At 38.6% G+C, this 13,581-nt stretch overlaps 1 protein-coding gene across 1 annotated transcript; it reads right to left on the reverse strand.

Moving 5' to 3' along the window:
- Positions 1 to 431: 431 nt before the first annotated feature.
- Positions 432 to 7,595, reverse strand: LOC131303591 (magnesium transporter MRS2-F-like). The gene is made up of 6 exons (XM_058330538.1): positions 7,061 to 7,595; positions 4,847 to 4,972; positions 3,796 to 3,924; positions 2,979 to 3,112; positions 1,240 to 1,372; positions 432 to 952 (listed from the first exon to the last, which is right to left on the reverse strand). The coding sequence occupies exons 1-6, from the start codon at positions 7,448 to 7,450 to the stop codon at positions 677 to 679; spliced, it is 1,188 nt and encodes a 395-aa protein (XP_058186521.1). The 5' UTR covers positions 7,451 to 7,595; the 3' UTR covers positions 432 to 676.
- Between the last annotated feature and the right edge of the window lie 5,986 nt (positions 7,596 to 13,581).

Below are 13,581 nucleotides of genomic sequence, written 5' to 3' on the forward strand. Positions count from 1 at the left end.
TGATATGTGTCCAACTTACATGTTCAATTTAGAATATGATCCTCTGAGAGCAACTCCAGACTCCAATGCGTTTTGAGAGAAGAAAAAAAAAAGTAAGCTAAAATGTGTATCAACATGTAAAAGTCATTAAAACTGGAATCTGTTTATATGTTATGAGTGTGCTAGTTTGGGAAAATAATCTAAACAAACCCGACAACCACCATAACAGACAGAGACTTCTAAGAGCCTGGGATGTCCACATCCAGGTTCCGTCCATAGTACATATTCCATACCACCAATGCACAAAAATAAATGTGGAGGATAGGGCTATGCAAAATGGGCAATGGTTACACATATTACTCAAATGTACCCCAACCAAAAGTATATACCAGAATGAAGTTCAAGCCTACGTTCAGAGTTCAACACTGGATGCAAAATGTATGACGCATTGAAGTGAAGTTTAAGTGTAAGAAAAGGAACTCATTCAAAGTGTTTAAAGTTTGATATACCATTGCAATGCTGCACTCAGTATCTCCAAGGGAGAAGCAAAACTCTATTCCAAATCTAGAGTTTGCTTATCTATGTCAAATTGAAAAGCCATTAGAGCAATGGAAATACAGTAAGTTGATGTTTAAAACTGACTAATCATCAAATGGCTCATATATACCATGGGCTGGCCATTGCCTTTTTTCCTTTTTTATATCAGAGTCTTTTTCTTACCCCAGCCAACAGCGATCAAATATAGAGTCACACAACCACCTATTGTGCCACAAACCGTTTCCCAGAATTGTATGGGTTTACCATCAAATAGGGAAATACCGATGTTCATGCCAAACAACCCCACAACCACGATTCCTGCATTTAGTATCATATTTGCTGTACTGAGCATCACTCCCATTTGTAGCAGCTGGTTTTGCTTCTCATCCAGCATGATGTTGATGAAGTCCTCCGTGTCATTGACATACTCACTCATCTTAGCACAAAAAAACAAGTCATATGTTATCACCAAATTTTAAGATGTATAACAAATATGAGAGAGAGAGAGAGAGAGAGAGAGAGAGAGAGAGAGAGAGAGAGAGACTCATCTTATCGTAATAAAAAGTTATGACTGGCAATTCAAAATTTCTATGGAACATTAAAAGAATTCTGAATACATGTGGAGTATTACCTATACTCGGCGAATATAGTTTGAAGAATAGACTTGCCAGTATTGCAAACACAAAGTTCAGTTCGTAAATGAGGAAATGATAAGGAACATACATGGTATAGCTTCTGTGAGATGCCATCTATCTGTGCAAAATAGGCCTCTAAAAGCATTTCCAGCTCCTCAACATTGGGCTTGACTCCAGTAAAAACTTCAGAGCTATGTCGGGACTTGTATTCTTCAACCCCCCTGGATTTTGAGCATCAAAAAGAATTAACTAATCATCAGTTAGCTACCGAAATGCTAGTTAATACACAGCTTGTTTTTAGTCAGCCATGTACAAATGTCCAAAATAAGAAATAGCCAGTGCTGCATGCACCTCAGTGTTAACCTAGGGCATCTGAACTAACTGCTTTAAGTCTATTCCTTAACATTGGAGAGAATATTTCCTCAACCGCAAAAGAGACTATTTTCTGAAACGCGGAGTATGAAAGTGTTTTAATGAAAGAGAGATAGGGGAGGTGGGAGAGGCAGGTTTTTCTAGTTTGCTCATCTAAACCTGTTTCCATTTGAGTTGAATGCTTTAGATATGTTCATATCTGAGGTTTTAGTATAGATCCTCTGATTGCTAGTTAAAGTCATAGTAACTATCAGCAATATTTTATGCAATAAAGGAAAAAAAAAAAACTGGATTGACAAGATTAAGTTGCATGTGGTTCATATCTACCTTGGCAATGATGCCAAAATTCATGATAACAAGAATAAGTCAGTGATCACTCACATGTTCTAAATAATGCAGAAGAAAAACAACAATCTTTTAACCAATAAATAAAAAATTAACTCATCAACCATGCAATGATTGTTACGTCAAGTTCAAAGTCCAGTATTTCGACAACAAATTATCAATGTTCATATTATATTAGAACAGTACAGTAGTGATAGTAAGAACCCAGTTTTGTGATGTAAACTAACACTAGAGTATTATATGACAAAGAACATATTAAATACACTATGAGGAGGTTTTTAACGTCATATGCCATGGATAACAAAAGGCCCATCACTGAGATACATGTCTGTCACGGTGAAGATAAACAAGATTCAATACTGACCATTGTGACAAGTTTGACAGAAAAATACTACAGATATAGTGCCTGTTTGGTTCACTTGCTTATTTACATTATTGTTGAAGTCATACGCCTGGTTAAGCAAACTACAGAGTATATTCAAACAGATAAATACAGTGTACAATACAAAAATAGCTTAACAGAAAATACAAAACGTTCGAGTAAGCATCCTCCAAAGCCCTCTTAAGCAAAATATTTACCTCTTATATGACCTAAGTTGTGCTTTCAATATATCATATTCATTCTTTAATTATGGTCGTAATTTTGAATATCATGGGCATCTTTTCAGGCTATAGAAGGAGATATCATTCATACCACCAACATTTCGAGCTTGAAAATCATAGTGACTTCTCCTTGCAGCTGCGGAATTTCCCAGCTTGAAGAACTGGTTAATGATAATCCAATCATCAAAATTGAAGTGTTGGTGAAACTAAACATGGTGATCCATTTGATTAAAAACTTCATTGGTATATCGTTTATACTCTATTATATTTGGATATGGTTATCTAGATCTAGCCAAACTCCCACCACAGACTCTTGGATTTGAAAATAAACAAAAAAATATCAATATCACGATCCTAGCCCTATGTGTAGTAAATCCTGGGACTATACGGATTTGGAATCTGTTAAACTCACATTGGCAACAATCAATCTTACTACATTCCTCACAAACATTAAGCGTGGAAATTGATAACTATTATGAGAAACATGTTTATTGCATCAAGACTCACCCTTCGTCATCATCCTCTTGGGCCTCATCATATAATTCCTCTTTTAATGGTGTTTGTTCCGCTAGCTTCTCTGTCAAATACATTTCGGCCATATCATTGTCGTCATCTAACAGATGCTCAAGTTCATCACGTACCTGAGAAGTAAAAAGATGAAAAAGAGAAAATTTTGCAAAGTGGTAAATGGTCAGCACATTCATAAATGGAGATGTAATTGCGCAACAAAAAACCATGTGGATACAATATAGATAGAGCTTGACTGAGTAAATCAACAACTTGATGATATGCTGTATGTCTAAGAACGTTCCATGGTTGCTAGTATTAGAATATAGCATGACCCAGTCTACAGAAAAAATAAATAAATAAAGACACTGTCCTTCCAAGCTTTGACTATTTGACCTTGACTACATATTTAGTTGCTTTCCAGAAAGATAGATGTGTTAAGTTAACAAAACTAGCATATAAGAGGTTAGTTATCATAATTTCCAAAATATCAGCTTCAAACCAGATAACCAACTTGATTAGGTTTATTAGAAAAGTGGGACAATTTCAATATGGGAAGCTCAAAGTGGAAGAGAAAAGTCATAACAGCATCAATTGAAGTTCTAAACAGAAATAGCTTAGGACATTAAGTGGACAGTTGAAGAACAGTGGATCTTTTAGCAAAAAGAGCCTTATGTTGCTATAAAAAGAAGCTTTCAACTGATCCCTTTAGATAACAACAATTTGCATTCATAGAATATATATATGCTATTTCATAATGGATCACCAGTTCAAATTATGCAGAATGGCAGATTACAAACCACTTTTTCGCATTTACCTTTTGTACACGACCAGATATTGCGACTAGACGGCTCTTTATCTGTCTGACACGCTCAAGGTTAAGTGTGCTGATTTTAGAAGTCAGTTCATCCAATGCTGGATACGCTTCTTGCTCCAGTGTTTGAGTCTGACAATCATACATTCAAATCACATTTCACTGTTAAAGATCAAGAATTACCAATAAGTGGAGCGAAATTCAGAAATGAGATACTTTTAAGCAAAAGAAATTTTAGTTTCAGAGACAATAAACAATTATTGCTTTGAGGTTTTCCTTCCAAATAGACGTATATATCCTAGAATCTTTTCACTCCACGTCGACATCTACTTCCTCATATGCTAGTCATACGTACTCTGTCCTCCAGTACATTGACATGGACCATGAAGGCTTCTAAAGCAGTGTCATTCATTATGGGATTTATGGAGGAGAGGTTGATATAAAAAAAGGTTCAATACCATAGAAGAGCTTTCCGTTCTTTTTTAGTACAAGTCTGTAGAACTAAAAGTGATATGATGATGCAACCAAGAACACCGTAAATCATTCTAAAGACCTAAAAGCTCATCCAAGAACAGTATACTGCAGCACCAATCTGGGCTGAAGCCCTAAAGTCCAAAACCGTAAATCTCCTGCATCACACAACGGCATTATTAAGATATCATTCTTTGTCAAAGAAAAATGTACCCTAAGCCACTTTCCTTAGCTTCGGTAAGGCATTTCTGCTTCTTTTCTATTTTAAGAGAAAATGCAGTGTTTCCAGCTGACTCACAATCACAGTTAAGTTTGCAACAACTTAAATTTAAGAAAAAAGGAAACTGACTAACTTCTTCTAGTACTCAAACAGATGCACATAATATACAAAGTATTTCATCGTAATACAAACAAACAAACAAACAAAAAACAGTAGTGTCATTGAAGCCTCGCAATCAGATTGTTCAGCAATTGTGTTCTCTAATTGTTTCTCATCAATCAGCTCAACATGTAGCTGTTTATTCAGAAAGGAGAACAAGAAAAAAAAATTGAAAAGTGGGGGGTAAAACAGCAAGCAACTTACTTCAGATTCAAGGCACCTGCAAGCAGACTCAAGACAGGCTTCGAGTGCTCTAAACTCAAACGGTAGCAACTTTGGCCCCTCAACTACTGGTGTCCCCGTCATGCTATTTGGGTCGTCCTCAGATTTCTGCAAATCTAATGACCCATTATTTTTTTGCCATAAAAGATGACTATTTATTGTTGGAAGGCGTGTTATACCATTTAGAATATAGAAGAACCTTAATCTAATGGTAGCAACAATACAATCTCAAAACACGGGACTTGTAATTTTTGAGACGCTGATTCACCATACATTTATGTTCAGCTGCTTATTAGCTAGTGAAAGATAGTACCTACTATCTACGACTCTAGGAATGCCTAAGGGGAAAAACTTGTCCACCATTTCCATATCATGACAACTGGAAATGCATATACTAAATCTTAGGTGCACAAAGTAGGGGGCGGGGAAGTAGAGGATCATAGAAGCTCCTCATTTGATAGCAGTTTAGAAATTATTTGTCAGAGTACATATATTACAAGTTAATATTATGAATGGCATTGGTGTCAACTGCAAATGACGTTTTAGCTAACATAAGCAAATATTATGTTTATACTTGTTACTTGAGCAAGCATGAGTTAATCGTGTTCTAGCATCTTATCATTAATTTATGTTTTCTCCAGCTTAGTATCTTTTACTTTTGTTTGTTTTGGGAATTACATGCTTAAGTGGTTTTATCCTAGTTGGGAGCGCCTTCGATGGGAGCAAGGTTTGTAAGAGAGTCTGACTTGGGAGCACACGAGCGAGGTTTTGACGTGGATTCACCAGCCTCGTAGGAAGTTCGTGCTACTCAATACTAAATACAACTTGACATAGGTTTCATATCACCCATCATGAATGGGAAAAGGTAACAAAGAAAACAGAAACATGATGAAGTTTCAGCTTATTAAGTTTTTTTAGGAATTATACAAAAATCTATACAGTTTACCTAGAATTCTAAACTCATAGCATATGTATACCTTATATCGTTAGCCTTTGTCTGTGAGAAAAGTAAGGCCTGACTATGATTCACCCGAACCTTCTGAGAATCTAAGGGAGTGAAATAGAACAAAGATTGTAATCATCCAAAATAATTTCTATCTGGTTAAAGGTTGAACACAATAACATCTATTACTATTAGTTACACGTGTAGAGGGTCAAATTTCAGTTCCACCGCCTGTTATTCGGAGAATGCCTTAGTATGCTATGGAATCCCCAATTTGATCCCCTACCACCTGCACAGAGGTATCGACCAGTCAGGGACACTCCAACTGGTGGTGTTTGGCCGGGAATGTCCTCCGATGGCTAACCTAGCTTCCGGAGAAGATAGCTCGAGCAGGTTTTTATCCCTTCCAAGCTCTCAATAAGCCTGGAGTGTATAGTATGTTGTACATGTAGTTTTTTGATCCCCTTGTATTGTAGACCCATTGAATATGCTTTGGTGGAGTGTAATTTTGGTTATCACTTGAGTGTTAGTTCCACTTCTATCTTGCCTTTTGAATGGTTGTTGATTTTTGACATCTTATAAAGATTCTTATGCATGTTCCGCCCAAAGTCGGCCTTGACTGTTCAGTTACCTAGAGCGAAGATGAATGATGTGGACCTTTTTATGGGACTATAATAAGGGGTGCCAAAATAGGAGGGGCCCCTTAAAAATTACTATAAATTTTGGGAACCTTAAGCGGCCGCCTCTCAAGCTTTAGCTCATGGCCGGCTCTAACTTCCGCCAACAGGATGGTCGGCCCTTCATCACCTGGTCGGGCCGATTGCCCACTACTTGGATTGGCTATTAAACTGGTCAGCTGCTTCATGCAAACGATCAATATTTCCCCTCCCACAATTGCCCCTCAGCCCGGCAGTCTTCGGCTCTGTGCCGAATATTGTCGGGATGACATGCCATGGAGGTGATTGGTTGGTCTTTAGCGAAAAAATCTTCAATGCAACGGTTATTTGAACACCCTCCCTCACATGATGTGGGCTCCATTTATGCATAGGTCTCACACCATGTGAGAGAGACGGTACAAATAACAGTTGTATTGAAAATTTTCTCGTTTTTAACGTCATGACATCATCATTCGTATCGAAATTGATGTGTGATTCAAATGTTACGGGCTGCATGCGCAGCTTTTGGACCGACAAACCCTTCAAAAGGGGCACGCTCCGAAAGCAGAGGATTGTGAAGAAGACACATGCATTTACCTGATGAGGCGTGTCCCTCGCCCGGTCGCGGAGATCCGCAACGAACTGAACGACGAGCGGATTCGTCGAATTCACCATCAAAACTTCGGTGGCGGTGACAATGGCCTTGATGTGTTCCAAGTTGATGACGATCGCCCTCTCCCTACCCAGAATCGTGGACGGGTACGACAGCATCGGGTCGAGGACCCTGAGGTCCCGGCCCGGTAGACCCGTCCGCCGCATGATGGCGTGCTTCCCGACCTCCTCCACGTGAGAATCGCCCGATTCGGACACCACGAGCCACACCCGCGTCCCGATGCCCTTCCGCCGCGGCTGCTGCTGCTGCGCGTGGGCCGCCGCGGCCGACCTCCCCAGCTCTTCCTCTCCGTGGCCGTGAAGTTTGTACGCCATTGCTAGCTACTGCCTATTGCTTTCCTGATTTTCTCCGAATCCGCGTTTTCAAAACATGCCAGGTGTTCTTTTGTTCCTCCTAATCTTTACTGTAATTTTTTTCTTCCAAACGATTCCTAATCTACGAACACAAAAGTCTAGGAACACAAAAGTCAGTCCTGGATCGCACAATATTTATCAATCACAACATACCACGTGGCATTCGCATTACTCCAAAGAACAAATACTAACAATAACAATAACAATAACAATAAATAGAGGGGTTCATGCAGGGTTTGGATCTTCCGTTGAATTAGGAGAAGTTGGAATTCCGTTACGGACTAGTATATAATATATATATATCGTCGTTTTACATGGAAGGAAAAAGATTTTCTGACATCAGTTCCCGCCAGAGTCGGTGAACACTGTTGTGTGATTTTGTGGGGCCCAAGGAATTCCGTATGTACATTGTCCTTTGTGATTAGTCGAATTTAAAATTGTTCGAATTGTGTAATCGTCAATTACTGACAGTGATAAACAATCCAAAGCAATTTGATTATAATTTAATTCGTAACGATCATAAGTAGAAAGTTTCTATTCTACGGTCGTTGATTGATTATACATAATCCGAATTAGGTTCTTTTTACAAACTTGATGTTGATAAATCCGCGAGTCTAGAAATTCATTTCGAACAATTGAACCTTCTCTATAAATTCATTTCGGACAATTGAACCTTCTCGAACTGTTTCTTTTTAAGAACCAAAAAGATTTGTGCCAAAACAACAAATGCTAAAAAGAATAAAAGCCCTTGAAGACATAATGGATCTTGAAGTACTATTTCTGCATCTCCCTGACCAAATCCGCCTACATTAGGATACTCGTTAATGGTTGATCAAATTTAATAGATTCCCCTTCGGAAACAAGAAGTTCCGGTCCTGGAGGGATAATATCAATCACTTGACGTCCTTTGAAGTTGGACCGCTCATGGGCCATTGGGCTTTTGTCATTGATATAGAGATTTTTCTGGATACCTATAGGCGCTGGCTTGCACGGCCCGGAAAAATGTCGTTAGGCTGTGCTGACGAGAAATAAAAGTCACTTTATGGGCTGGTTACCCAACTACCTCCAAGGACTGGGGGCGTAAACGAGTCAAGCTCGAGTTTGGCTCGTTTAATAAAAGAGTTCAAATTTTCAGCTCGAACTTGGTTAGTTTACAAACGAGACGAACTTGATTAATTTATTTAACGAGTCTCTTTAAATGAGCTAAAATTTTAAGATCAGAGCCGAGTTTTTGAGTGTTTAGCTCGGTTTGTTTAGTAAACGAACTTAAAACTCGAATTCGAGCTCCGTTCGATTGCTAAACTAGTCAAACCGAGCCACGAGCTGCTTGCTTGGTTCGTGTGCAACCCTACCAAGGACTAATCTTGGTGTACTCCGATGAGTGGCTTCGGGACTTCACCCTCGGGTTGAGGCCCTTTGATCCACTGTGACCATTTATTATTTATATAACTCAAAACAAATACATTTCAGAATAATATCTACCCATATTAATCGCTATAATTCTTTTCAAGGCTAATGTGAGATCTAAAACGAGTTGTTCTAATTATCTTGTGAGTCCAGAAAAGGCTCTAACCTGCCAAACGCCAAAAAAAATAAAAATAAAAATCGTAGAATTTCAAAATTGTGTCTTTGACAAATTTGCTAGTGTTCTGAATAAATGTATAGTCCTGAAAAACATGAAAGCTAGTCCAATAAAAAATACATAATCTTGAAATTTGTGAAAATCTCATTCGACCATTTCGCGATGTCTAAAAATTTTCAGTCGTAAAAATGTAAAATTCCATTGTGATCCCAAAAATCCACTGCTCGAATTGAAAAATCACTTCCAACAGTACTCCCTCACTTCTTTTTTCTATAGACTCTGCACCACCACACATCATAGATAACACTATAGTTATTTTACCTAGTTTCATGGTTGATGACTGAAAGAAAGAAATAGCATTGGCTACAACTCAAAATGAAAATATATTCAACTTGTGTTTTTATTTTTTAAGATTGTGACAATTTAGACATATAATATGGGAAAAATTTCTTTTATATCTCTTCGACTTTCACCTAAAATTCATTTTGGTCATTCACCTTTTAATTTAGACAATAAAATACTTCGACTTTCCAATTGGTTCCAATGTCAACCTTTACACGGATGGTGTTATGTTTTTGGACAGAAAAGGTGCATGTGCCCAACACATGACCCCTTTTGAGGGGTGTTTTTGCCCATCCCCTCTCTCTCTCTCTCTCTCTCTCTCTCTCTCTCCACACAACCGGACCAAGACAAAACCTAGCCTCAATCTTGATTTCTCCAGCCACCCTCTCCCTATCCTCTCCGTCACCCTCCTCATCCTCCTCCTCTTCCACCCTTTTCCAGGTTTACTCCAAGACCTTGCAACCAAACCTTTTCTCACAAATTTAAATGTGCAAAGAAAATAAAAATAACAGGACCAGCTCACGACTGCATATAGAAATCCAAGGGATGCTACAGGAGTTGATGATCTCGAATGGCAACAATTGATTAAGGAAATAGAAGTATTAACAAGTGGAGAAGCCTCATTGGCGAACGTGGAGAAGACATCAACAACAACGACGACGAAGAATAAGAAGTAGAAAAACCCTTTAGGATTAGGGTTCTCTCAAGAGTAAAGACCGAACCTAGATTGGGAGAATATTGGTGAGTATAATAGACGATTTTATGGTCAACGGCGACTCGAGAACCCTCTTGGTAACCTAATTGGATTGTGTATTTTATTCATACCAACGCAGTAAATTAGCTTCAATTTGATAGTTATGGATATTGAATTTCTGTAATTGGCTAAATTTGGGTTTTGAATTCCTGTAATTATCACTAATTAGAGTTTAGAATTAGAATTTCATGGGTCCAATGGCCGGAAAAATTTGCAGGTCCGGTAATGGATTTCATGGATGGAGTATGCAGAGAGAGAGAGAGAGAGAGAGAGAAGGGGTTGAGATTCGTTGAGAGCTTTGTGGAGAAACCGTGGAGCTTTGCAGAGAAACTGTGGACGCTGCGACTGGGAGTGGGTCTGTGGTGCTTGTGGGTTGGGAAGATGGAGGGCTTGGCGTTGTGGTGGGCGCGGAAAATGAAGGTTTTGGAGAGAGAGGAGGTGAGGGTGAGGGAGAGGAGAGGGAGAGGGTGGCTGGAGAGATCGATATTGAGGCTGGGTTTTGTCTTGGTCAGTTGGTCCGATTGTGTGTGTGTAGAGAGAGAGAGAGAGAGAGAGGGGGGGGGGGGGGAGGACGGGATGGGCAAAAATCCCCCTCAAAAAGGGTCACGTGCTGGGCACGTGAACTTTTTCCGTCCAAAAATATAACACCATCCGTGTAAAGGTTGACATTGGAACCAATTGGAAAGTCAAAGTATTTTATTGTCCTAATTGAAGGGTGAAGGACCAAAATGAATTTTAAATCAAAGTCAAAGGGATATAAAAAAAAATTCCCTATAATATGTTTGATTACTTGTTTTCATTTCTTAGACATGAAAATGACTTTCAAAGTTGTTGAAAATTGAGGAAGTAGGAAAATGCTTTTTCCTAAAACTTAAAAAGTTTGTTGATGTGAGTTTACCCTTCAAAGTGAAACACCCCTAATTTTTTTCTCTAGAAAAGTTTCTTGTTTTTTTATCCTCCTAGAGAGGTTTCTATTTGTAACTTAAAAAGAAGGCTTAATTGCATAAATGGTCCCTACAAAATACTTAATGTATCATTTTAGTCCTTATTAAATTGAGTGTTTCAATTTTATCCTTATAATTTTCGTCCAATGTTGCTGTCGCTCTTGGAATTTCTAACATTGGCCTGCTCATAGTGGCGAGATACATCGAGATTCGTACCCATCTTACTGCAACAAAAGGAAAAGGTTTGTGTTTTATAAAAATAACTTAGAGTGGCCACCTGGCATAGATTTTAGGTATGTCAGGTCACCCATTGAATTATCATCAAAATAATTCAAGTATTTTCAAACCAAAATATTTTATCGAGCCGTACAACTTGGCTTTTAAAACCGCAAATGCAAGGATCCAGGTTATAAATGACTCTGTATTTTGGTTGGTCTGCAAAGTGAGAAAAGAAAAGAATTTGAAAATTTACTGTTACGAGTGGAAAAGGTGTTAGGCATTTTCATCACCCTTTCGTTACTCGATTTCTTGAGTAACACATTTTTTTTTGATCGGCTTCCTAAGTAACACTTTTTAAGAGAAATTCATCAAAACTACACTATGAGCGACCAACATTTTAGCTGGTGAACGTGTAGAGTATCAGCGACCAATGTTTTAGTCAGTGAAGGTATACACTTAATAGTGACTAAAATAAGTTAGTTGGCAACATTGTTAATCAATCGCGGCTAAACTAACTTGTAGGTTGTCACGCCCTCGATTTTCAATATAAAAAAATAATCCAATTTGAGAAAAGATCCTCGCATAACATAAATAATACCCAAAAGAGTTCCCAACTGTTTAACTTTACAAATAAGTCCCCAAGTTTAAAGAGTTTACAACATTGGTACTCCGGCCCAAATTAAGCTCAAGTATAAGTACAAACAAGTTCTATAGTTCCAAACTAATTGGTCAAAAGAAATTCCTAAAAGACTAGTTACAAACTCATCTTTACCAAAAGTGAATCAATTACAAAAGATGATTAAGTAACTAAGTGGAGTTAGCTTCCAAAAATTCTTCATGTCCAAGCACACCATTGCATGCAATTTATTGCCCGGGATTTGAATCTGAAAAGAAGGATTTTATTGAGCTACACTAGCTCAGTAGGTAAATCTTTACCAATCTTATATGTAACTATGACGATGAGTGCAAACGAAGAGGACAAGGAAGTACAGCTCGGTAGATGATAATCAATCAACTTGTAAATGAGCCCCTATCGAGATTGAATGCATAAGTCATATGACACAAACAACTCAAACAACCCCAACTCGACTCGCTAACCCAAATTCCCACCATCGGTATTTCCACCCCTTGCGTTACCGTAAAACACCACGAGGATTACCGTGTTGCCACCCCTTGCGTCACAGTGATCCCTAATGACTCGGGTTACCGTATTACCACCCCTTGCGTTATGAAACCCCTCTAAGTCTCTGTATTGCCACCCCTTGCGTTACGGGACTTCTTAAACCAACTTCCGACCCAATCAACTATTTTCTCATACAACATGCAAGCTAAAACTCCCCCATGAACACATTCATAGATAGAACATCCTGCGTTATGCCAACGTCATCACAAAGGCACCATGAACGATCACAAAATACCAACAATCTATCAAAAGCACTTTAACAACGTTTTAATTAAGTTATTTCTTAATCGGTTCTTGTTTAATGGAAGACCAACGGAATGAGGATAGCATCGAATGGTCAAAGGAAGTCAATTAGACAAGCTTAAGATAGGTTAGGAGGTGTCCAAGAGGATTTGGAAATGATCGGGGGTCAAAACAATTGACAGAGGAGCAACAGGAGCAAAACTGGAGTTAAGGCCGTGGTATCGATATTCACAAAAACCGTATCGATACAATATTAACTGTCAACGAAGATAAGTTTATAGTATTGATACGGCGCTTAAGCTGTATCGATATAGTGCTTAAGCTGTATCGATACCACAAGGTTTCGAGCAGCAATTTCTGCTAATTTTCAAGCCAAGCACAACAACTAAAATCCAATGATTTAATGCACAATTTTACACCAAATCAACATATAAACACATAAAAGAGGTAAAGAAATCCCTACCTCGCAACAATAGCCGAGATTCAAGCGATTTGAACGAACCCTAGCCTTTTGAACTTCGAAACTCTGATTAAAGCTCAACCCATGGGTCTCCGAGCTTAAGAACGCGAATGGGAGGTCGGAAAGAGGTTGGTTCTTGAATATTTTGGGAGATGGAGTGAAGTTTTGAGTGAGAGGAGAGGAGAGAGAGAGAGAGATCGGTGAAGAGAGGGAGAGACCGGATGAGAGAGAGAGGCAATGGAGATAAATAATCTCCCACTCCTCACACACTCCCATATATACCCAAGTATCTTTAAACTACACATTCACCCCCTCACTCTCTATTCTTCACTTTGGTCCTCAATTCAATAAATCACCCAATAAAC

The sequence above is a fragment of the Rhododendron vialii genome, chromosome 10a (genome assembly GCF_030253575.1).
Source record: "Rhododendron vialii isolate Sample 1 chromosome 10a, ASM3025357v1".
NCBI lineage: Eukaryota > Viridiplantae > Streptophyta > Magnoliopsida > Ericales > Ericaceae > Rhododendron > Rhododendron vialii.